This window comes from Hippocampus zosterae, chromosome 10, assembly GCF_025434085.1.
Source record: "Hippocampus zosterae strain Florida chromosome 10, ASM2543408v3, whole genome shotgun sequence".
NCBI lineage: Eukaryota > Metazoa > Chordata > Actinopteri > Syngnathiformes > Syngnathidae > Hippocampus > Hippocampus zosterae.
In genome coordinates this window covers 18,767,273-18,791,307 of record NC_067460.1, presented here as the reverse complement: position 1 = coordinate 18,791,307, position 24,035 = coordinate 18,767,273, and the positions used below count along the sequence as shown (strand labels likewise).

The 24,035-nt window shown below is 42.1% G+C and overlaps 1 protein-coding gene across 8 annotated transcripts in view; it reads right to left on the bottom strand.

Annotated features, from left to right (window-relative positions):
• gria4a (glutamate receptor, ionotropic, AMPA 4a) overlaps nt 1-24,035 on the bottom strand; it is a 75,842-nt gene that overhangs the window by 35,738 nt on the left and 16,069 nt on the right. For all 8 annotated transcript variants that reach the window (XM_052077750.1, XM_052077744.1, XM_052077745.1 and 5 more), the window contains exons 3-10: nt 12,535-12,774; nt 10,342-10,394; nt 10,008-10,139; nt 8,740-8,793; nt 7,991-8,149; nt 2,367-2,534; nt 2,073-2,177; nt 724-834 (exon numbers count right to left, since the gene is read on the bottom strand). In XM_052077750.1, the coding sequence (XP_051933710.1) occupies nt 724-834; nt 2,073-2,177; nt 2,367-2,534; nt 7,991-8,149; nt 8,740-8,793; nt 10,008-10,139; nt 10,342-10,394; nt 12,535-12,774 (1,022 nt within the window). The remainder of the gene's footprint in view (nt 1-723; nt 835-2,072; nt 2,178-2,366; nt 2,535-7,990; nt 8,150-8,739; nt 8,794-10,007; nt 10,140-10,341; nt 10,395-12,534; nt 12,775-24,035) is intronic.

Here is a 24,035-nt window from a genome sequence, read left to right as displayed (position 1 = left end):
TCGTTTGGATGGATGTGTGTATGTGGACCTCCCAGGTTCTGATTGCGTGCATTTGGGGTGTCTGTGCATGCAGCTTAGTTTGATGAGTTCAGTGGAAGGACTGGGTTTGTGTCGATTGTCGCAAAAATCGGACATGGGCTCTAAATCGGGATTAGGTCATTGCAGTGTAAATCCAGCCATCTAAACAGATATTCCATTGCATTTACAGTACATTGTATTTCATGTCATTCATTCATTCATTCATTCATCATCCGAACCGCTTGATCCTCACTTGGGTCGCGGGGGGTGCTGGAGCCTATCCCAGCTGTCTTCGGGCAGTAGGCGGGGGACACCCTGAATCGGTTGCCAGCCAATCACAGGGCACACAGAGACGAACAACCATTCGCACTCACACTCACACCTAGGGACAATTTAGAGTGTTCAATCAGCCTGCCACGGATGTTTTTGGAATGTGGGAGGAAACCGTAGCACCCGGAGAAAACCCACGCAGGCCCGGGGAGAACATGCAAACTCCACACAGGGAGGCCGGAGCTGGAATTGAACCCGGTACCTCTGCACTGTGAAGCCGACGTGCTAACCACTGGACTACCGGGCTGCCCGTATTTCATGTCATGTGCAGGAAATCGGATATGATCGTGATTTGGTGGGATTCAGCACTAAAAACACTATAGCTGCCCACCTCTTAAATGCCACCGAAAACAAAGCAGTCAGTTGGAACATTACCATGATAGTGGTCACAATTACTGTCCGGTTCTCCATCGCTGAGCTGTCATTGGACAAGGAATTTTCATTCTGGACCAAGACAAGTTTGTCGATGTCATTCCAGTAACCGATCTGACCCGAACACGTGAGCAGAGGAGGGACAAAAACAAAAGAAAAGAAAACATCCGATTAGTCTCTTTTATAGCTCAACTGAAAACCCAATTGCAGTAAAGACAAGGGAAAAAAAAAACATGAATAAAACAAACAAGACTACCTAGAACAAAATGTAAAAGCCAACCAACAGAATGAGCGCGGCCACAAATTTCCCCCTGGAACTGACGATATTGAGTGTGAGCTCAGAACTTTCAATAACGTGCACTATGCTGTCAAAGGAGCTGAAATAAGACGCCCTTTGATTTTTTTTGTCTTTATTGTAAGATTATGTGTTTCCCCGAGTCAGAAAATATTTGAAGATCCTTAGCTCATCATGATGAATTGCTTCTTCACCCCCGTCACAGATTTTTGTTTTATGGCTGGTGTGTTCGAGAATTTTTCTGTGTCTCTTCGACTGCTTGCCTGACTATTAGTCATTGTTTGTTCATTGGGACTTTTCTCAGGGAGGAAGAATGTTCTTATATTGGTTGGTTCGCTCGCAGCATTATGCACAACATAACATTTCCGCGAGCATTGGAAAGGGGAAGCACATTAGTTCAAGGTGAAGGTACTGTCACAATGTACAATATATCGCAAATTTTGATCTCCGCATTTAACTTGCAAACTGGATGGCCAACATGTAGCGTCCGGGGACTGAATTACTAATAACTTTTTGTTTTGATTAAAATGGAGGGGAGGGGGGTGGGGGGTGGGGAATCAGTTAAAATTGGGAATCTATAAGGCAATCAAAAACGGAAATTATAACAATGCAATTTGGCCGTATCTCCCCCCCCAATATTTGGAGTATTGGATTGGTGCCCGTCCTGAAAATTTTCAGACCTACGCACCGGAGTAACAGTTACAGAATAACGTTCCACTTCGGATTGTGTTAAATGTCAGGGTTTAGACACCCGAGGGAGCAACCACAGACACACAAATAGTACTTGTCGCCACAGCCTACGTTTCTCTGTTCCTGATGTTTGCCGAGTGTGACCTTGTGGTTTCTGCTTCGCAGCTTTTTGAATTGTGACTCGAGTCGAAGGATAAATCAACATTTTTCAAGCTTTCTGACAGCCGTTGCTATTTGGTTTCTCATTCCTTCAAAGCAACATTCCATCTCACACTATCAATCTGTGATCTCGGAAAAATACATCATTCTGAAATGTTTATCTTGTTACTGATTCCAACGCACACAAAAATGACAAAAAAAAGCCCACCTTGCGCGGTCCGTTGCTCCTCAGTTCAAACACATCCATTGTGTAATTGATTCTCCGACCAAAGTGATCAAATTGGATGTTGCCAGTCAGGCCTTGAATGCGCACCTGGATTTATAACAACAATTCGAGACAATTCCAGTCAAGAGACAAATATTTAAACGGTTCTCAGGTGTAACGGCGTTAATGTTGTGAACGTCTGTACGGATGACTCCTGAAATAAAATTTAACAAGTACAAGCAGGGAAAAACCCAAAGTAGACTTTCAATCAACGAAAAAACATATTTAAATAAGTACCTGTTTGAGTGCTCGTTCCATGTCTATTCCTTGATTCCAGGGAGCAGCGGGATTGGCCAAGCAGTCTCCGGCATTTCCCCGTCGACTTATGTCAATTTTCTGACGACGAAGAGTGCGAAAGGCTTCAGCCATCACAAGAACACCGTCATAAGTTAAGGAGGACGTATACTGAAGAGAGAAGGAGAAAAAAATCCCACAGGGAAGTCCATATATTAGAAGTCTTTGTGTACACCGCATCTAAAGCACATGCAGTTCATGCACCATTTATCCAGTGTGTGCAAAAAGCCAGAAAAAAAAAGTGGAAAAATGGAACAAAAATGACCTACAGCTCTATTTTGACTCATGAGCTCTCAACTCTTTCATTGTCTCAAGTGTTTTAGTGCAACTCATCACACCGACTGGTATATTGCCACAATCGAGAAGTCACAGGTCCAAACATAAAGATTGCTTTCAAATACACTCCCTTGGGAGTTTCTCCTATCCTGTCATTCAAAAACCTAAACCTGCAATGGCATTTAAGATTTCGAAACTGAATAAAGAATAACAAATTCAGAGATGTTCAATATGTAGTCTGTTTGAAAAGTATTAATGGTGTTCTTTTTTTTTTTTACAAATTCATTAAAAGTAACTCACGCCTCAGCAGGGAACATCATTACACTCATCCAGTTGCGGCATCACATGCCAGGCCTCACGCCGACACTCGGTTGGGGGCACTCAAACACACAGCAGGCAGCTTTCACTTCACAGCAAAAACGACCGGCGTCGTGGTGATGGGAGTATTGAGACGAGTGAAATGATAAAGTCAGCGGATGTGCTTCACACCTAAACAGGTAGGTTCCTCCTTGCTGACATGCCTTGATTATTTGTATGCCTTCAAGAGTACAGCAGGAGGCCGCGCAACCAAATCATCATCTTTTCATTCCTCGACGTGAGACGGATAAAAAGCCTTTGGCTGCATGACTATGCTGGAAAGTACTTTTAGATGGAGATCAATTTTGTCATTCCTAAAAAAGCCCAAAAATATTGTCACATTTGTTCAGATATATGAAATATAACATTGTTGGTCTTAATTTCCAGCTAAATAGCCGCCAGCCTTCCCAATAAGTGACAAAAGTGCTCACCTAGGGCTGGCGCCACCAGGGTGCTCCCAATCTCCACGTTTCAACCTCTAATCTGACTCCCGCGATAAAAGAATCGTACTCGAGCTGTTCCAGGCAAACACGCTGTTGTGAAATAAGTATTCGCTCCCTTCCTGACTTCTGTGTTCTTTGCATACTTTCTTTCACGGCTGCCAAAACCCACATCCACGCCTTCACCACCTGCAATAGCATTCTCGACGGTACAACCTCCAAACTCCTCAATAAACTGCAAAACAATCAGAACGCCACTGCCCACCTTCTCACCGACAACCGCTCCCGTGACCTCCTCAACCCCATCCTTAAAAACCTCCACTGGCTCCCTATTCCGCAGCGTTTTCAATTCAAACTCTTCCTACTCACCTATAAAGCCCTGCACAATTGGGCCCCCTCCTTCCACTCCGACTTTCCGCACCCACGCACTCCTTCTCGACCCTCCGCTCCTCAATTGCAAAAATCCTCGGCATCCTCATGACCAAGCACAAACCCCCTGGGGACTGAGACTTCTCTGTCACCGCCCCCGCCCTATGGAAATCTCTACCTCAACACATCCGTGACTGTACTGACCTCCCATCCTTCAAAACTCAACTGTTCCGCAACCCCTTTTAATCTTTGCTTCTCAATTTTTGCTTTGTTTTTCTTTTCGTGACATTTGTTTGTTTTAAAACTCGTGTATGCTGTATTAAGCTTTATACTGTGCATTTCTATGCAGTCTTTCTTAATTCTTGTTGTAAAGTGAGTATGAACTGATTATGATGATGATGATGATGATAAATACCAAACATGGTGTTATGCAAAGAAAAAAGAATGTGAAAAGGACTATTGTTTAAAAAAAAAAGTTTTGTACTTGTGCAGGCGTATGACATTTAAATAATTCTACCTCAGATCAAAACATGACTTTAACAGGTTACCTGATCATTTTCATTACATTTTCAGAAAATCTCAAGGCGCATCGGGATTCATTTCAGGGCACACCAGCATAAAATTACTGGGTAATGACATTTTGAGTGATGGCTGAAAGCAGTTAGCTCAAAATCTACTGCTTATGTAAAAAGGACAATTTCTATTATGGTGCTTTTCACAGGGCCCATTATCAAACGAAAATATTGCGTGACTCGCCCGAGGCTAAGTGAGCGGAGCGTTTTCCCATAATCCTCCACAACCGAGAACTAACCTCTCCGCAGTCACTCGCTATCCAAGTACCTCTAAGTACATGGACCACAACAACTTCTTCAGAGCAATACAATACATCCCGATTTATATAGACATTCAGAATAAATAAAGCTGGAAGTCTGTTTGGAGTATGAACCTTGAATGTCATCTATAGAGGTTCTTGTTGAGTAGCATAAAAGCCTTCCCCTGCGTGCTTCAATTTATTGACCTTCAAACCCCAATTCAGCTCGACAATAACACAGAGCCAACACAGAGCTACAGTATGTTCCCAAGGATGAGAGCTAGCGCTAAAATTAGGCTCCAGACTGTTGAACACGGCCAACAACCCAATGGAAAAAGAATATTAAAAGCTAAGTCATCTCTAGAATTTTCAATACAATGTCTAACCATGGTTTTCTGATTCATATTGCCTTTTTATCTATCCCAGACTGAAAATAACATCACGGTTGCCCAAGGCTCAGGTCGCAACCTATCACGGCTCACTTGTTTTCTGAATTTGCTCATGTGACGTTTGCAAGCTGAGCATATCCCATAATGTTGCTTTCAACCCTGTACATAACTGACAGATTCACGAGATTTGGTCGCTTTTGTGACAGTGTGTTCACGATGACTGGAAAAAGTAATCAGAATTCTCCAATGTTTCTGTTTGGGTTAGCTTGTAGCTCGTATCTTGGCCAACACTTGTAAATGTTTGCCCTTCAGACCGGCGGCTCGGTGGTCGACTCGTTAGCGTGTCAAGCGTGCAGAGGTACCGAGTTCGATTCCAGCTCCAGCCTTCCTGCGTGGAGTTTGCATGGGTTTTCTCCGGGTACTCTGGTTTCCTCTCACATTCTAATAACATGCATGGCAGGCTGAGTGAACACTCAAAATTGTGAGTGTGAACGCGGATGCTTGTTCATCTCTTCGTGCCCTATGATTGGCTGGCAACCGGTTCAGGATGTCCCCCGCCTACTGCCAAAAGACAGCTGGGATAGGCTCCAGCACACCCCATGACCCTTGTGAGGATGAAGCGGTTCGGAAAATGAATAGATGGATGGATGGATATATTCAAACCTCACCATAGACAATTTAATTAATTTGTTTGATTTTCACCGACCTTGTGTTGCATGAGTGAAGGCACACTTTGTACAATTAAAAATCGATGTGCTTTCATAATAATATATTTTTTTAAAAGCCTTGAGAAAAGACAGCTGTTTTAATGATGTACCGATTGCATGGTGGGTGACACCTACTTTTACACAGAATGCCAGCAGTTGTGCATCTCTACACACAGACTGTCTATTTATTATAAGCAAGAAAAATGATGCCGCCATTAAGATACTAAATGTTGTCTAAACTGTTGAGGAAAATTAATGAGGGCTAATAAGGATTCATCCGCTGAAAGTGAGGATGCTGATTAACCAATTAACGCTAGTGTTTGGGTGAATGAATGACATGCCAAGAATAAAGATCATCATCAATAAGGACAAAAGTAAAAAATATTCAACCATATCTCATTAGAGCCATTGCGTTGTGTGTGTGTGTGTGTGTGTGTCTTTATTTTCATCCCGACTACAAAATTATTTGTATGCTAGCCAGCATGGTTAAGATACCTCCTTTACTTAGGATTTGTATATATATTATATGGATAAGTGGGCACATCTGCAGGTAATACATGGAAGTAAAAAACAGAACTGGCTGTCATTAAATTAAACCCTTGTGTGCTCCAAATTGAAAAGGCCTTAAGTTACGCATTTTACAATTTTTGTAATGATGTATTTTGTGTTATACAAACATTCTTTTTTTTTTTTTTTTCAAACACTCAAAATGTTCAGAGGCATCTGTGCTATCCATACATATATAGTTTTTATTAGTTCTTTGGGATTTTTTATTCTTTATTTTTTGCAAAAGGAAAAATAAATTGTGTCTGGAGGTCCCAACCAAGCCCTACTAACAATCCCGACCGTGACGGGACGTGTTCATGTAAAATGCATTGGTTTGAAGCCTCCTGCAAAAAGGCAAACTCATTTGCGATTCTCTGGCGTTGCACAAAAAAGTTGCACAATTGGAATGACCTCAAACCAACAATGTGGCTAGCATACGTCTGTCCAAGCAAAAAACAAAACGATTGACGTAAAAATCGCATGAAATACATGTCTACACATTAGGTTTACGATGCATTCAAAAATATGAATTAGAATGGGTCTCTATGGTGCAAAATATGTGAAGATTACTGAATCAAAACCTTTTTTATTATTGCTGCAATGCCTGAGAATTATCAGCCGGTGACGTCATGAAATTTAGGCCATTTTAGAACCCCTCCATAAGTTTCAGCTCTCTCGTGTTTTTCTGAATGCCTTTGCCTTTGATTCAAAGACATCATTTTACATTTATCGCAAGCGGTGCACTACGAGGGTTAATAGGACATTGAAGGTGTGAAGTGATAATTATTGAAAGGACAATTATTGAACAGAAAAGTAGAGAGAGTAGAGCACTACTGTGAGGAGAGTAAATGGTTGAGTGCAAATACAGAGAGGTGAGTTACTGTATATTGTGGAGTACACACTAGACATATTGTTATTCTTACACATATAAGGGATCCGACTGTGTAATCGCATGAAAATCCCAGTGCAGGGATAGAAAATCTGCAGCGGAACCTCCATGTTGACATTGATTCCTTTGTTTGATCAAGCAGTATATTGCTCTTACAGCTGCAACGGTTGGAAAAAGAACTTGCACGAACACTGACAATTTAGAGGATAACCTTGAAAGGACCTGGCTTATTTGAAGAAAAAGCAAGATCGCGCAATGTGGGTGTTTCTACAATAGAAGAACGAAAGTACAGAAATGTATTTCTCTATCAATTGAGCAATCAAGCAAGGCTTCCAAACGACCCATTCATTCTTTTTGAGTCCTGATTCTTCATCTTACAAATGCCTTTTGGATGCTTGTAAGCTTCCAGCCTCTCTCAAGTCTAACATCAGTAACCTCACAAATTTTATAGATGAGTGGGCAAAAATTCAACATAGTCCATTATATCATCTTGTACAAAATCATTCCAGAAGAGTGGCCACTGTTCGAGGCAACAAAATAGGACACTGAACTTTTTCTTCCTGCAGGTATACCAGGACCAAGACTCAGCCATGGAGCGGATGCTAATAATTAGGTAGAGTGAGTGTACTCATAAAAAAAACAAACCCCACGTATACTTAATTGTTCTCGGAAGAAGCTTGCCAAGACGAAGATTTGTTTGGGAAATATCAAAGACTTTGTGAGCCCTTTCTGCTAGTATCATCCAAACTTCATTTCTTAGGTTGTAAGATCGCTCGTATATACCTTGGGTGGGCTCTCTGATCCAGGATATTCCCTTTGATCGAGTTTGTTCCAACGCTGCATCAGTTTAATGACGATAGCCTTGCTGAAGTCCACCAGCTGGAAACCAGTCACATTGGCGCCACCGTGCATGAACCTTTCCAGAGAAATATCTTTAAACCCCTAGAAGGAAGCACAATTACAAAAAAAAAGACCATTATGCTCCAATTCCTATTATCACTCCAATTCCTATTATCAAGAGTATAAGAGCTCTCCTGCCAAATAATGATACTTATCGTACTCACACAGATTATCAACACTATTTATCGCTAATGAATATGGTGTCGCTTCTGCTACTTGATAAGATTTCATGCAGGGCATCTCTCTGTAGTCGGGTGATTCATTTACAGAAGAGGTGGAGTACATGGTAGACCACATGTGAGCCTGATCCTGAATTGATGAAAAGTAATTGCTAAAAGCACCCCGAGCTTTTTCTTACTTGACCTCATCTTCCAGCCCTCTCCTTCATGACCTCAGCTCAAGTAACCGAGCGATTAAAGATGAGGCATTGCTAAATAGACTCTTGGAAATCAGATTTCTAAATCTGTAACTTCTTGATCCAAGAAGCATATTATGAATCAATATTGACATCGGAAGACTCTGACAAACAACGCAACTCAGGCATCTGATCTATTCGGTTTTTTTTTTCCATGTCTGGCAACTGTAAAACATGATGCAAGTATAACACCAGCAACAAGCTAAAATTGCCTTACCAGGTTTGCTACGATGTAGTGGTAGCCTTTTACGTGTTTTCCCACACTGACTGCCTGCAGAAACATTGACAGAGTGCAACATTAAAATGAAGAACTCCAAGGTTGGCAATAATAGGCACAGATGACATTGGTTGGGGGAAAAAAAATTGTTGTTAAACGTTGCAACGAACTGGATATAAATACACTTTGGATACAATCCTCTGAACAAGGAATGCAGGATTATATTCGATCACGACTTGTTTTATTTGTTTTTTTTTTTTTACACACACACACGTGCAAACAGAGCAGTGCGTCTCCGAGCAGGGACGCTAGCCAACACACACACTGTCGGGCCCATTGTGACACGAGTTTGAGTCCGCTGTAAACACTAATGTGTGTTTGTGTGTCTCTCCGTCTGTCTGTTCACTCACCATAGAGTCCAATTAAAAAACAATCTGTCTGTCTGGGACATGGAGAATGTGTAGTTCAACAGTGGCGCAGGTTTAAACACAAATGTGTTTGTTTATTTTCTTCTCACGATTCACATAGACGACATGTATTCACGATATCTGCATTCATGATGCATGCATGCGTCAGAGCTCGATGTCAGATTCGTATCACTGTTGTTCAAGGGTGTGACAAGTACTGAGAATGGATCAGATGTGATGTTAGGCGACGGAATTAAAAGGACATTGGAAAGGAAACAGTCGTCAAGCGACGCGCGCTCGCCCACGCACACGGGCACAGATGAACGCACACACGCGCACACTATTGTTTTTGCGCCTTGGTTTTGCTAATTTTTCTGCCACATTATCTCTCACTAAGCCAAGTAAAAGAACAAGGCCCCCTGCCCACCACGCATGAATCATAACTACCAAAGTAAAACAAAAACAAAAGAGAAAAATAAAAGTTAAATAAAGAAAAAGATCCTCGTTGCACACATTTTAAATAAGCGTTTGACAGCATCAATGTCGCACTTTAAAAAGCTCTTTCCAACACTTCTGGTTCATGCTCACTGGCCTGACCGTTTCCATTGGGGCTGACAGTGGAAATGGACCTGTGATGTTTGTATGCAACTCAAACTCATATTTTTCCATTAATTTCACAGAGGAAATGAATACTTTGTTTTATTCAAATAGAGCATGCTGTCCAAAGTTGCCCGAAGCTGACAATTAGTTGGCAGACAGCAGCGATGCAATGAAAACATCAAAATGGAAAAGTGCCATTCCTTCATTAATGACTGAAATTAATCATGTTCAAATCATGTAAAGAGTGAAAATAGACAGCACCTGTTCTAGCATGCTCTGTAGTCTCTCTGGCTCCAGGTCAATGACAAACTTCCTCTCTTGTCGTCGGTCCAGGTCTTCTAAAAGTCGGCGATATCCAGCCTCGTTGAAACTCTCCACACAAATCGCACTCACCTGAGATAATATTGCATACAAATGAAGTAGGCAGACATAAATCGGATCACAACATTGCATAGCAAATAACGTAGATGACTGCAGGGTCATGCAAACCTCTTTTTTTACACGCTGCATGATATGTGTGTTTATTTTGGGCTGCTTCCAGAATTGTGTGTGTGTGTGTGTGTGTGTGTGTGTGTGTGTGTGTGAGTCTACTTACCTGCCAGCCGTTTTGCCCCGCTCTCTCCATGATTGCCTGCAGAATCGCATAGCCTAGACAAGTGAGAAAATGGAGACGGGGAAAATGGAAGCATGGACAACATGAGACCTGCTCGAAATGTGAAGCAATTATGTTTTGCTGTTTTTACACAAAAATGTTCATGCTTAATCTTCCCTCCAGTGTTCAGAAAATGTTTGATTTCATCACAATAACAACACAGTGAGCACATATTGGTAATATCAGCAAAGTGCTTGCAGGTGTGCATTAAAATCCAGCAGACTCATCAACCCATCTCATTTACCAAAGCAATACCCCAATGTCTTGTCTTCCGAGGGAGAGGGTAAAGCACTTACTGTGTCATCCCTCGCAACAATCTCCTCTTGACCAACACATCAGTACATCAGGAGATGATGTGCCAAACACTATTCGACTGTGAGTCAACGATAAGTTTCAACGGACGTTTCTTGTTGGGGATGCAATTCATTCGGCACAATGTGGAACCCTCTGAATTTGAATACAGTAAATTAAGAAAAGGTCGAACAAATTACATCATTTGAGACATGACATTTGCTCAGTGGCATCAATGAATCAAATTCTTATGTTGAGTTGATTAAAAAAAAAAAGTCCACAAGAGCTTTGTAGCTACATATCAGGATGGTCCCAGTATCCAGTATCCAGTATTTCTATTACTGGTAGTAGGAATTGTTTGTTTGCGTGCCTGGCCGTTCTGTTTATCGATTCCTCTTACATCGCAAACGTCACAAATAAATGATAAAAACCTCTATCGTTTCTATGCATGCACAAGGTACGTTTATAATGAACTGCAAGATACCCATATGCGGATTGTGAAAACACCTCTCAATATGTTGCAGTTCAAGAAATTTTATAGAATATGGGATAGATTGTAGTTGTCTTTGTCCATATGCTATATTAAGAGCTGATATATTGTAGTTGTCTTTGTCCATATGCTATATTAAGAGCTGTCTTCAAAAAGGCAGTCTTGGCTCTCTTTAAGTTGAGCAGGTGCACTGCAATAACAGTCCAGTGTATTCACCGACTGTATATATAATATACCGGTATGTATGAATATTATATATATACACTGTACACACATCTGTCGAGCACAGTAGTGAGTGTAAAACAGAGCACCGTGTTCCTACCCATTTTCCACCACATTACCAGACGCAGAGCCCAATGGGAGCTTATAATGTGGGACCCTTCCTTTGCCAAGTGAACACAGCAAAAAGTCTACACATCCATCCTATGCTGCATTTCCCCTTATTTCGCTTCTTGTTCTCCTTCTTGCCATTCCATCCTCCCCCCCCCCCCACTCCTGCCTTTCTTCCAGTCACTGTAATCAAACCGGCGACCGCGGCCCACCCACCACTCTCTTGCATTTTCGATGAATGATCGGAGCTGTCCCTTTCCTATCAACTTGTTTGTCCCCTGCCTCCCTCATCTCACACCTGTCCTTCACGCTTCCACTCTTTCTGGCTGCCGAGCTAACTCGAGTGACTCTTGTGTTCTGCCTCTCTCTTCACTTTCATCAATCATCAGTAAGAGTATGAACCCAGATAGGCTGGACCAAAGGAGCAAAAAAACACACAACGCATAGAAACGAGTGTACTCGCACAAGGGATCTATACCATGGGCCGGTGGATCACGTCTGACCTTTATTTCCTCTCTGTCTTTTGGGAATCGCTTCAGTTCTTTGAGATACTGTAGATTGAGAATGCTTTGCCCCTTTGCATAATGTGATGGCTACATAACGGCCATGTCAATATTGTGAGCCTGAGTACAAACAGGTGAAAAAGCTGACTGAATCTGAACTACTAACTGGTTATAAGGTGGAGAGCAGCAAAAGAAGTCTATTGTTTTTGTCCGCATGACTCTGAAGTATTCGCATAAAAGAGCAGTGCAATTAATTGAATTGCAGCATTAAATCATAATGCACAAACTGTTTGCTTCTTTACGTTCTATTTAATTTATGATCTCCAAGATGTACAATATTAGACAGTGAAGGTTGTCCTTATTGAAAAACATGAACTGAATATTTTGGGGGGGAGGCTCGGATGGATCAATGGCATTGCCATCCATTTCAATGCTGAAAGACGATCTGCGAAGTACAAATTCAACTCGTATTTCAAGGCACCGCTGTATTTGCATGCAATTGGTGTGTTTGTGGCTTTTTACCTCTATCCGTATCATAGAGAAAGACAAATCGGCTCCAGTCATAGTGGTCCAAAAGGGACAGCAAAGCCCCTCTGATGGATGGCCGCAGCTGCAGGGTGAACTGGGCCTCTCCTTCGGTGGGGAAGCTGGGTGTTATCAGGCTGATGTGCAGGGCCCCGCAGAATGACGTCAGCGTGTTGACTGAGCGTTTATCATAAAGGCCGAATATGGCGAAGACTCCCCTTGAATACTGGGAACAGACTGTGAAGGGGGTTGAAGAATGGAGGATTGAGAAAGTAGATGACAGGTGATTGAATCATGCAGATGAAACAAGAAGGGAAAGGTGATCAGAAACATTGAATTTACACACACATTTTTTTTGTAAAGCAACCAAAGAGCATACCGGTACATGCCTATGAGGCAATGTACCACTGTATATTTACCGGTACATGAACTTCCATCTGGCAATAGATCTAACACCCCTTTCAGGCAACCAATGACATACAAACAGGTGTCTCAAGTTTCAATTTGTATTTGTTTCAACTGATTGATCAAGTTTACAAACATCAATTTAATGTCAATAGCAACAGCAGAAAATAAGCCGTTTGGTTTAGGCAGTGCCTGAGCACATTTCATATGGGTGCACGCACACAGACTCAATTGTTGCTCACCACACAAATGATTGACCTTTCCATATGTGGCATCATTTGAAGGGAAATAACCCCACGCCCCCAAAAGAAAAAAATCTGCAGTTTTTTTGATTGTGTCGAATCTAAAACTGTTTACACATAATACGGCTGGAGAGTATAATCCGCTACCATGCGTATATGAAGGGGAAGGCCAGCCTTTCTAAAAATATATATTTATAAATATCTAACAGACGGAAATTACTAGCCAATATAGTAGCAGCCATTGCTTGTAATTCTTTGCAGGTTTATAGCTTAATATCCTTAAGATTCATACAGCCTCTATTTGTCTGTTTGCACCCTGAATGTCGCTCCACGCTCACCCCCTCTTCTTTGGTTCCCTCCTTCGCTCCCTCCCCCTAGGACCCAAGAGTAATTCCATTATCAGCTCTAAGCCTCAGTGGGGGTAAATAGTGAGGGACATGCAGCTTTGACGCTTCGCCTTGTGGCAATTAGACAAAGCTGAGACCTTTGCACCCAGCAGGCGATAAGGCGGGGATTTCATCTTTGATTATAAGTGGTACAAGCTGAATGTCTTCATTTTAGACAACTTGCATATAATGTTCTGGGAATTAGTCATTCAGCACAAGCGGAGTCATGGTGTCCTCTAAATCAAGTACAGTACAATATGTACTTTATATTATTATAAAGTACATTATATTGTCAGCAAGCAGACAGTCTGGTTGTAAGTACCGAATATTCATATTTGACAGAAACCTGCAACGAAAATGACTGCCATTAATTTTGAAGGCTTTTGGTTGATAAAAGTTGTTTCTCGGCTGATGGCCAGGGGCAATTGCGGAGCCACATTCATTCATTCATTCATCTTCCAAGCCGCTTGATCCTCACTAGGGTCGCGGGGGGTGCTGGAGCCTATCCCAGCTGTCTTCGGGCAGTAGGCGGGGGACACCCTGAATCGGTTGCCAGCCAATCGCAGGGCACACAGAAACAAACAACCATTCGCACTCACACTCACACCTAAGGACAATTTAGAGTGTTCAATCAGCCTGCCACGCATGTTTTTGGAATGTGGGAGGAAACCGGAACACCCGGAGAAAACCCACGCAGGCCCGGGGAAAACATGCAAACTCCACACAGGGAGGCCGGAGCTGGAATTGAACCCGGTTACTCTGCACTGTGAAGCCGACGTGCTAACCACTGGACTACCGGGCTGCCCTGCGGAGCCACATTCAATCGCATTTCTTTGAAGGTTTTGTTGTGGAAAATGACATTTCCATGCCCTAAGATGAATTTAGGTTTGTTTGTGATTTTTTTTGGGGGGTGAAACATTTGAACCACAAAAAAAATTAGATATATAAATAGTGAGTCTCTCTCTGAATACAGATCCCAAAACAGATTATGACATTTGATGGATTTTTACAATTTTAATAAAGCTATTGGCCTACATGGGCTTTCATATTTTTCCTCACCCTTCAAGGGTTTCTATCAATTCAAGTCAAAGGAAATGTTTGCCTTGACACAAAACATGATAAAACCCAATTTGCACAGAAATAGAGACAACATTTTAAATTAACAAGCACACATACAGGTGCTCATCAAATGATTAGAATATCATAAGTTTATTTCAGTATTCACTTTTCAGAAAGTGAAACTTGTGTAATTCATACATTCATTCACACAGACTGATACATTACAGTCTCAAAAGATGAGCACCTGTATAGCTTTCGAACTCTCAGCATGACTCAGTCTGACATCACCTGTCTTTGCTCAATGATGCTGCAGTCCCTTGCTTCCCCTCAGATGCAAAATCGGCATTGTCGCGCTTGGAGCACAAGGCTCTAAACCTGCAACGTGCCACACAGAGGCCTCATTGCAATAAAACATGCACCAACCTTGCCTCATAAGCTTTAATGAGAGGAGGGGACCTTGTGCTGGTGCCTCAGCACCACAGCCAACACGTCGGACACAATAGGTGTCCCTGGATCTCTCTGGTTCTTTCTCGACAGAAGCATTTGTGTAATTTTTTTTTTGTCTTGATGTCATGTCTTTGAGCCATCATTTGTCTTTTTCATTGTATCCGCTAAGTCTCTCTTCCATGGACCGTATGGTATAGTGAGCCTTGAAATAGACTTTGCAGCTATCTCTGCTTCTGCAGCTGTTGCTCTGCAACACACAGCCCTTTTTGTTGATTCGGAAATCCATGTTTTAACAACTCAGGCGAATAATTACAGTTTGTTTAACAGTAAATGAAATAACACTCATAATTATTTACTGTACCTGCGACGACAGTGTGGCAACAGACAAGATGTGCACTGATAGGTCATGTGCAAACCCACAAGAGGCAGCTGCCACCGAATAAAAATTTACTGCACAAAGTAAAATTATAAAGCAATGTCAGGTACATTGTTTCATGTGAATAATAATAAGCAGATGACCACAACACAAATCAAGTATATAACAATAGTTCATTTGTGCAGCTAAAGCAGTTAATGGTATTATTGAGAAACAAGATTTGCATTTTTCATATAGCGCTTGTCCTCATTAGGGTTGCAGTTGAGCTGACGGCTGATTTTGCATGCCTCACTCATATCTGAGTGTTGGTCAGGCTCATCTGTGGGCATGTCATCACTTCCATCCTCCACCGTTGACTGCACAGGTTCTAGCGAAATGGGTTCCATAAGATGGCCTTCAGCGGGACGTGCACAGAAGTCCCTGACTTCACTTGGGATGTAAGTGGATCAGGCATGAAAGACCATAAGGCATGGAACTGACAGAAGCTGATAGAGACACAACCGGGGCAATGGTAGCTTGACTTAAGTCTGACTGGCACATTCGGTCTAAACCACTCTGGCAGATGGTTTCTACAAGTTCGGGACACACTTCTTCCAACTCAGCGGGCTCGCACAATTACTTTGTCATGTGGTGAACCGGATCCAAATTCTTATCGGGGAGGCTCCTCTGAGAACACCTCGAAAGGACATCAGCATCCGAATTTCATCGACGAGCACAATATTGCAGTCTGAAAGAGTACGTCGACAGAGCTGCCAAACATTTGCAGCGTCTCGCTTGGCTGAAGTGAGCACATAGGTGAGAGGATTGCAATCTGTAAAATTGTCTCGATACATAAGCATGAAAATTTTCGCTCACACTCCACGTCAAGGCCAAAAACTCCAATTTGTGGGCCAGGTACCTCATTTCACTTAACGATAATCCACGACTAGCATCAGCAATCACTCGTAGCATTCCTGGTACAACACCGCACCCAATCCTGTTGTGCTTGCATCCGTGTGTGATATGTAAGGCAACTTCGAATTGGCGTATCCAAAGACAGGTTCTGATGTCCCCGGGAGTGTGTTTAACTGATGCTTGACTAGAAGTACCTGTGACTAAAGCTAAGTTTTGGCAGGGTTTTTACAATCTGGACCTGGAATTGCCAGCTCTGATACCACTTGTCCTTATTTGGGTCACGGGAGCCCATTCCATCTGATGTCTGCCCTGGACCAGGTGCCAGCCAACTAGCAGGGGAAATCCAATTACTGTATAATTGGAGTAAAAGTTAAAATGGCATTGGTGCAATCTCAAACTGCGGATTGTGATTAACAATGAAATTAAGATTGATATGATGCACATTGTGCAAGGTCAGAGTCCTCCTGTGAGGCAACAGAAGCTTTAAAATGAGGATGCTAAAGCAACTGGCACTCGGTGCCCACACACTTCCATCTCTGGCAGTATTATTTTCGAAGTGGGTTGCCATAAAGTTGGCCATGGACATTTTCAGAATTAATCCACGACTCTCTTGCCGGCCTAAGTTTCTCGGTAGCATTATTTTATTTAGCATTTAATGAGGAAGAATTGTGAGCACTCCACCTCCCAGAGATTTTATTGGTGTAGTAGGCTGTATAGTACTCGCGTAGCAATGACTGTTTTTCTCTCGGGCTTTATAGTTGCCATCAGCTCTCTGAGGCTTGCCAGAGAGCAAATTTGTTTTCGAGAATATACTGTTGAAAGGGAATAAGTGCAGAAAATCTGGACTTTTTTTATTTTTCCATGTGTTTTTTCCAGTGTGCCTGAATATTCCTTTTTAAGTTAGAAATATTCAGATAACCGGTGTGCATGATGGTCATGAATGGACCCATCTGCTGTAACACACATATTTTCTCGAATAGTGCAGAGGTTCACTTTCCCGACTTAAATGCAAGCAGAGTGAATGTGAATATCGATCTGCTTCTATGTACTGTATCTGCACTGTGATTGACTGGTGACCGATCCTCGGTGTGATCTTTATTTTGCCTGACGTCAGCTGGGATGGGCTTAAGCACTCTGGGACCCTGAACAGGCAAAGCACTACAGAAGATGGTTGGAATCTTCACTGTGGTCATTTTTTGGTAGTTGATTGTGTAATATATACACTTCCGTATTTGTTGTAATGTTGAATAAATCATTTTTGAAATGAATGAAAGAAAAAAAACAGTATTCATGAGTTACAAAAAACGACAAATGGCAAATGGTGGCTCGTCCGCAAAGAGCACGTATGCTACAAAAAAAATTTGAGGACCTTTGAATTATGGGGCTAAAATAATGAATAGTCCTCAATTTTTAAACATGCACATGCAACCATACATCAGAAGAGATGTTTCAACAAAGGCCACTCTGATTTGTTCTTTAGTTGAGTCTGTGTGTCCAAATAAAGTGCTGAATGGGAGGTCAGCGAGGTGAGGGATGGCTAGAGAAAAACCTCTTGGGTAAAACTTCCACAGTGATATCTTTTCTTTCCCCTGCACCTGATCCTTCATGCTCCCTTCCCCGCTACCGTCATCTGCAGGCGTGCCCCCCCTGGCAGCATGGAATACACAGTCTAAGAATAGAAGTACTGATTGGGGAAAATGAGAGCCGGTACCCAAGATGCTATCTTTATAGTCTTAAGTGTTGTCGCAGTTCCTGAATATGCTAATAGTTCCTGACATAAGGCCATTTCCCCAATGTGGTCCCAGGGACAGTTCAAAATAGGAAAGGACATGGTTATTCCAATGGTTCTGACTTTTATGAAAATAGTAAGCAGATCTTGGGGACCCTCAGAACCGAAACACTCTCTCTTCCAGCAATTTGCTTGACCGTCTAATTTTTGAACATTTCCATGAGGCCATGGGGGGAAAAAAAGAATCAGATTATACAAGTAACTGAGTTACTAGTAATTACCGGTAATATTAAATGCTCGCCAGCATCTTTTGGTCATAATAAAATAATATGATTTACCAGCCACAGTTCTATTGAAGATTTTCCGCGTTCCTACCGACTGCCATCAGGCTGCTAAATAAAAAAATGAAACGATGTGACATAGAATGGTAAATAGCACAGCCACCTTATCCTTATCTGTGAATGCAAAAACTTAGTTTTTTCTTCTTTCTTCCCACAATCTTGCTGCTGTATACTGTAAATTTCCCCATTGTGGGACAAATAAAGGATATCTTATTTTTTGTAATTATGTTGTTATGTCATACACCACGTGCTGGATTCTTGTTCACCTATTGGAGTGCATATTCCTTAACAATGTGTTCAACCGCCAAAGCATTTGTGCGTTTCCAGCATGGAAATGATAGAAAACAAGCAAGTGCGGTGTGAGACAATTTGTCAACCAATCAGTTGTGTCTTGCTTTATACTTTTGGTACTTTACTACTGTGATTAGTACCAAAAAAAGAAAAGAGTGATTCACTTTTGCTCCCCTTGAGACTTGGAAAATGGCAATTCAAAAACTGGCATGCCTTACAAAAATGAACCATAATGACTGATGAAAATGACTGTGTGGGATAGCACGTCTTGTTGGAGCGACATTTTTCTTCTGAGTAGCCATGGCACACATGCAAATGACCCAGATGGGAGAAAGTCCCTCTGGTGTACACAGAAATACTTTCTGTGTAGAATATGTATTGTGTCCAGTTTCCCTCCAGTGATCCAATACATGGCCAGGCTCTCTCAAGCGTCCTTTGTTGTGATCCTTAATTTGACAAATTCACCTTCAATCGGCAACTTGTCTATTTTTTAGGGTGCATGTGAGGGGGGTATGTAAAAGGATGAATGGTACAGAATACATAGGTGTCTTTGCAAATAACAATTGGCAAGTGGCAGACTTTAAAATTGACATTTTGTAAAAAAAAAAAAAAAAAAATTCCATTCTTCCGCTTTTAATATCCTGCTGTGTTACCAAGTTACTTGGGGGGAGTTCTTATAATTAGTCAACAATGAATATGGATTAACGGGCGGACCGGTAGTCAAGTGGTTAGCACATCGGCTTCACAGTGCAGAGGTACCGGGTTCGATTCCAGCTTCGGCCTCCCTGTGTGGAGTTTGCATGTTCTCCCCGGGCCTGCGTGGGTTTTCTCCGGGTGCTCCGGTTTCCTCCCACATTCCAAAAACATGCGTGGCAAGCTGATTGGACGCTCTAAATTGTCCCTAGGTGTGAGTGTGAATGGGAATGGGCGTGGATGGTTGTTCGTCTCTGTGTGCCCTGCGATTGGCTGGCAACCAATTCAGGGTGTCCCCCGCCTAATGCCCGGAGACAGCTGGGATAGGCTCCAGCACCCCCCGCAACCCTAGTGAGGATCAAGCGGTTCGGGAAATGGATGGATGGATGAATATGGATTAAGAATCATGAGCAAAACATGCAAACAAAAAAAGGTGTTTTGATTGGAAGTTCTGCCGTCTCTGATCAACGAGTGAATATTAATTGTTGATGAAAAAGCAGTTTGAGGTGTTCCACATGGATCTCATCCTGAAATCTTCATCCTATTTTATAATTTTATTGTTCAGTTATTGTTTAAAATAGAGACAGCCAAATAGTCCTAACACAATCCTCACACTTTTCAGTGTAATATTATAGTATTCAAATTTGTTATTTCTTGATACATTGTAGTGTTCCACTTATCAGTTTAATTACCATCCGCCCTTTTCAGTCTTTCCAACCTCCAATTTAACAAATGTATGGAAATCAAATCAATTACTTGCTAATTTTACAAAAGGTCAAGGGAGAAAATGAATGAGACAAGTACGTAACATTGAAAAAGAATTGTTGAATGAATGTTTGTTTTTTTAGTATCACCAACAGGAAAGTGTATCAAAATCTGTGTGTGTGTGTACGTGTATGCGTGTGTGTGGGTGCGTACGTGCGTGTGAAACAGCAGCGGGGAACCCCATTGTGACACATAAGCTTTTATCCCTGTAACCCGGTCAACTTTAAGCACTACTAACAGTAACTCACATGGAGTGGCCCTTTCCTGGATGAGCAGTCATTCGTCACAAACACATGCCCTGATGATATTGAAACCATTTGTCATTGCAGGCAGGTAGACGGGGAGTAAGGAGAGTAAGGTGCCCACGAGACTCATGCAGTATGTACAGTAGGCACTACAGTATGTAGGGACAATCACACTTTCACACTGACGTGGTGGACTTGGCAAGCGAGCCTCTCCTGTGGCGTGCTTTTTGCTTTTTTTTTTATTTAGCCAGCAATTTTGTCATCTTGCATAAAGCTTTTAAGTATGTTCAACTCGTCAACGACACTTTGCCTGATCACCTTAGGGACACCAAGCCTTTTCAAGGTTTTTGTAACATCCTCATTCATCTGGATGTATTTTTTGAAATGGGTGCATGAGCATAATGTTCAAGCAAAGTATGGCTTCAATGCCAATGTCTCCTAGAGACTATGCGATTTGTTTTCAGTGCCTTATGTACGTGTGACAAACAATGGCACTACAAATTTGGTCACTTTTCACCTAGGGTAATTTCAGATTTGAATGCAGCAGTGAGGGCTTGGCTGAGTGTCTGTTACCAGAGGTGGTGGTGCAGCTGGTGCCCCTTTGATGGGAAAACAAAGTAGCTCAGTTGATCACACTCAGCTCACTGAAAATCAAAGACGTGATTCAGAGAGACTCAAGGTGACTGCTTTGACTTGCTCTGTAAAGCAGTCATGTTTCATCAAAACTTGGAAGCTATGAGAAAGGATATACCCGTACATCGAAACTGAACACTCGACTGTGTGAGCGTGTGGCTTGTCTATGCATGCCGCCCTTTGCGTCTTGTAACCGATAGGCTACAAGAATATCTTCAAATGGAATTTTATCGTTTTTAAAACAATTCTCACAATACATGAGTGACACACGCCTGATATCTAAGAACTAAAAATAATAATAATAATAATAATAACACTAATGGGCTGCCCAGTGATCCAGTGGTTAGTGCGATGACCTCACAGTGCAGATGTTTCAGGTTTGATTCCAGCTCTAGCCTTCCTGTGTGGAGTTTGGATGTTCTCCCGTGCCTGTGTGAGTTTTCTCCGGGTACTCCGGTTTCCTCCCACATTCCAAAAATATGCAGGCTGATTGATCGCTCCAAATTGTCCTGAGGTGTGAGTGTGAATGCGAATGGGTGTCCCCCACCTAATGCCCAAAGACAGCTGGGATAGGCTCCAGCATGCCCCGCGACCCTTGTGCGGATAAAGCGAATCAGAAAATAGATGGATGTAAGGATAATGATGACGATGATGATGATGAATAACAATGATGATGATGATGAATAACAATGATGATGATGATGATGATAATAATTCTCATTAAAAGCGTGTGTATTATAGGCTGCTCCTGGCTGTGGTGCTCTAGATTCAGTCTCATCTAGTTGGGAAGTGCCTGTTCTCTCTTCAAGTGTTACATTTTTGACATTTGTGTCTCTAAGTATGTCCTCTTTTGATATAGGGTGCTCAAACTGCGATCTGAACTAGCTTTGAGTGTCTACTAAATATGACATAGCAAACGTCTGCACAACACCAATAGAAAATTCATGATTTACTCTCAATCAATTGGAGTGAAATTGTACGAGTGGCCCCATGATCTGGTAACATAACATCTGGGGGTTCGTTGGTAATCTCAGGGTTTGACAAGGGAGCTACTGTAGGATATCTGTGAAAAGGCAACTCCAGGAAGAGTAGTTTAACTTTCTGCACCATCGGAAATCAGCGCGCACACACACGCTGCAGGGCAGCAGTGCAGCAGAGCATTGAACAGGCTGTACTTGTCCCCAAGCGCAGATTCAACCAGTGCTGCTGGATTCTAATTACATTCCAATTAATTCTTGCCAACTAATAGAGTCAGGTGCAATTCCAGATGAAAGTGCAATCCTCTCAGTTTGGCTTAATACAAACATACGCACTGGGAATCCCATTTTGATCACACAGATCCATTAACTGGTCACTCGCAGCATTGCTTACAAACGCAGCATCTTCATATTGCAATCAGTCTTTATTCATTAAAAAAAGAAAGAACCAAATTATTTTGCACAGGGATAACTCTGTCGGCAACTATGCATTCGCAGTCTATACTTAGCACTGTTTTGGAGATGATTGTAGCCTCGACCATAAAGTCACCCTTATATTTGTATCATTTCCAAATTTTGTGTGTATTTAATAGCATACAGTTGTCTCGCTGGTATTCCTTTACTTTTGAATCCATAACCAATCTCATGATCCTAGGTCATTGAAAATATATTTTCATTTGAAATGCAGCTGGCAGTAGTGTACATTTAGGGTGAAATACGGGCTGCATTTCCAAAGGGAAAAAACAAGATCCCGGATCCAAGCGGTCAAAATGAGTTTCCTCCGCAGGTGTCCGGGTACTCCCTTCAAGGTCAGATGAGAAACTCTGTTACCCGGGAGAAGCTCAGAGTCGAGCGGCTTCTTGAGAGGAGCCAGATGAAGTGGCTCGGGCATCTGGTCAAGATGCCTCCTGACCTCCCTGATGAGGTATTCTGAACATGTCCCACTGGGAGGAGACCCTGGGGTCGCCCTAGGACACACTGGAGAGACTATGTCTTCTGACTAGTCTGGGAACACCTTGGACTGCCCCCCAGAAGAGTTGGACGAAGTAGCTCGGGAGAGGGAAACGGACTAAATGGACCAGTGGTAGAAAATGCTTGGATGGATTTCTATATTGCAGATTTTCCCCTTTTGCAGTTGGGTCTGGAACCTAACTTCCTTGCAGTCCTGAATTAGCTTTTGCAACACATTTAACTATTCAGTAGGCCATAAACGATGGCAGCATGTTATAAGAGCAGCATTAGAGCCGACTATGATTACACAAAGCAGCTAGAGTGACTGTGGGCTTGGAATACAATCAGTACCGGTAGTATTCTGACTGAACTTTTGAGCCACTTTTGAGATGTCCTTGAACACGGCACTCAATGATTTATTGCTTCGGTCATCAGAAAAAAACAAAACAAAATGATGGTGAAAACTGCAGAAAAGCCATGCAGGATTTTAAATTATTTGATAGATGCTTGGAGACAGATTCACGCAGAGACACGCAATGATCCACTGCACTGCTGTCTATACACTGAATGAAAGAAAGTACAATTATTTGGTACAATTAATCAAAAGAGAGACATGCTCCCCAGCTCATTGTGTGTTTTCTGTACAGTGTACAGGTACACCGGTGTATCAAATATCGTTTCTCCCATTTTCCATTTTCTCTCAGCTAAAGCTTTGTATCAAGCATCCACAGCAACCACTCCCGGAAGCACACAACTGGCCATTCTACCTACCGGTACATTTTGTTTTTAAACTAAATACCATTAAAAAATTGATTGCAGTCTCTACCAAGTGGTATATCGTTGAAGTGTTGAATGTTGTAAGTGTAAATTACTAAAAAAATGTTGTAATCTTTGTTTAGCTAGTGATTGAAAATGGTGTTTAATGGAGTCATATATTAGTGAGTGTCTGGCTTTGCAATTTTTGTAATCATGTCTTTCCCTTCTGATACTGGAGCAGCATTGTAAAATTGCCTCCTGGAACCAAAAAAATGGGGCACCACCAACTTCAAGTCGTTGAGTATCCG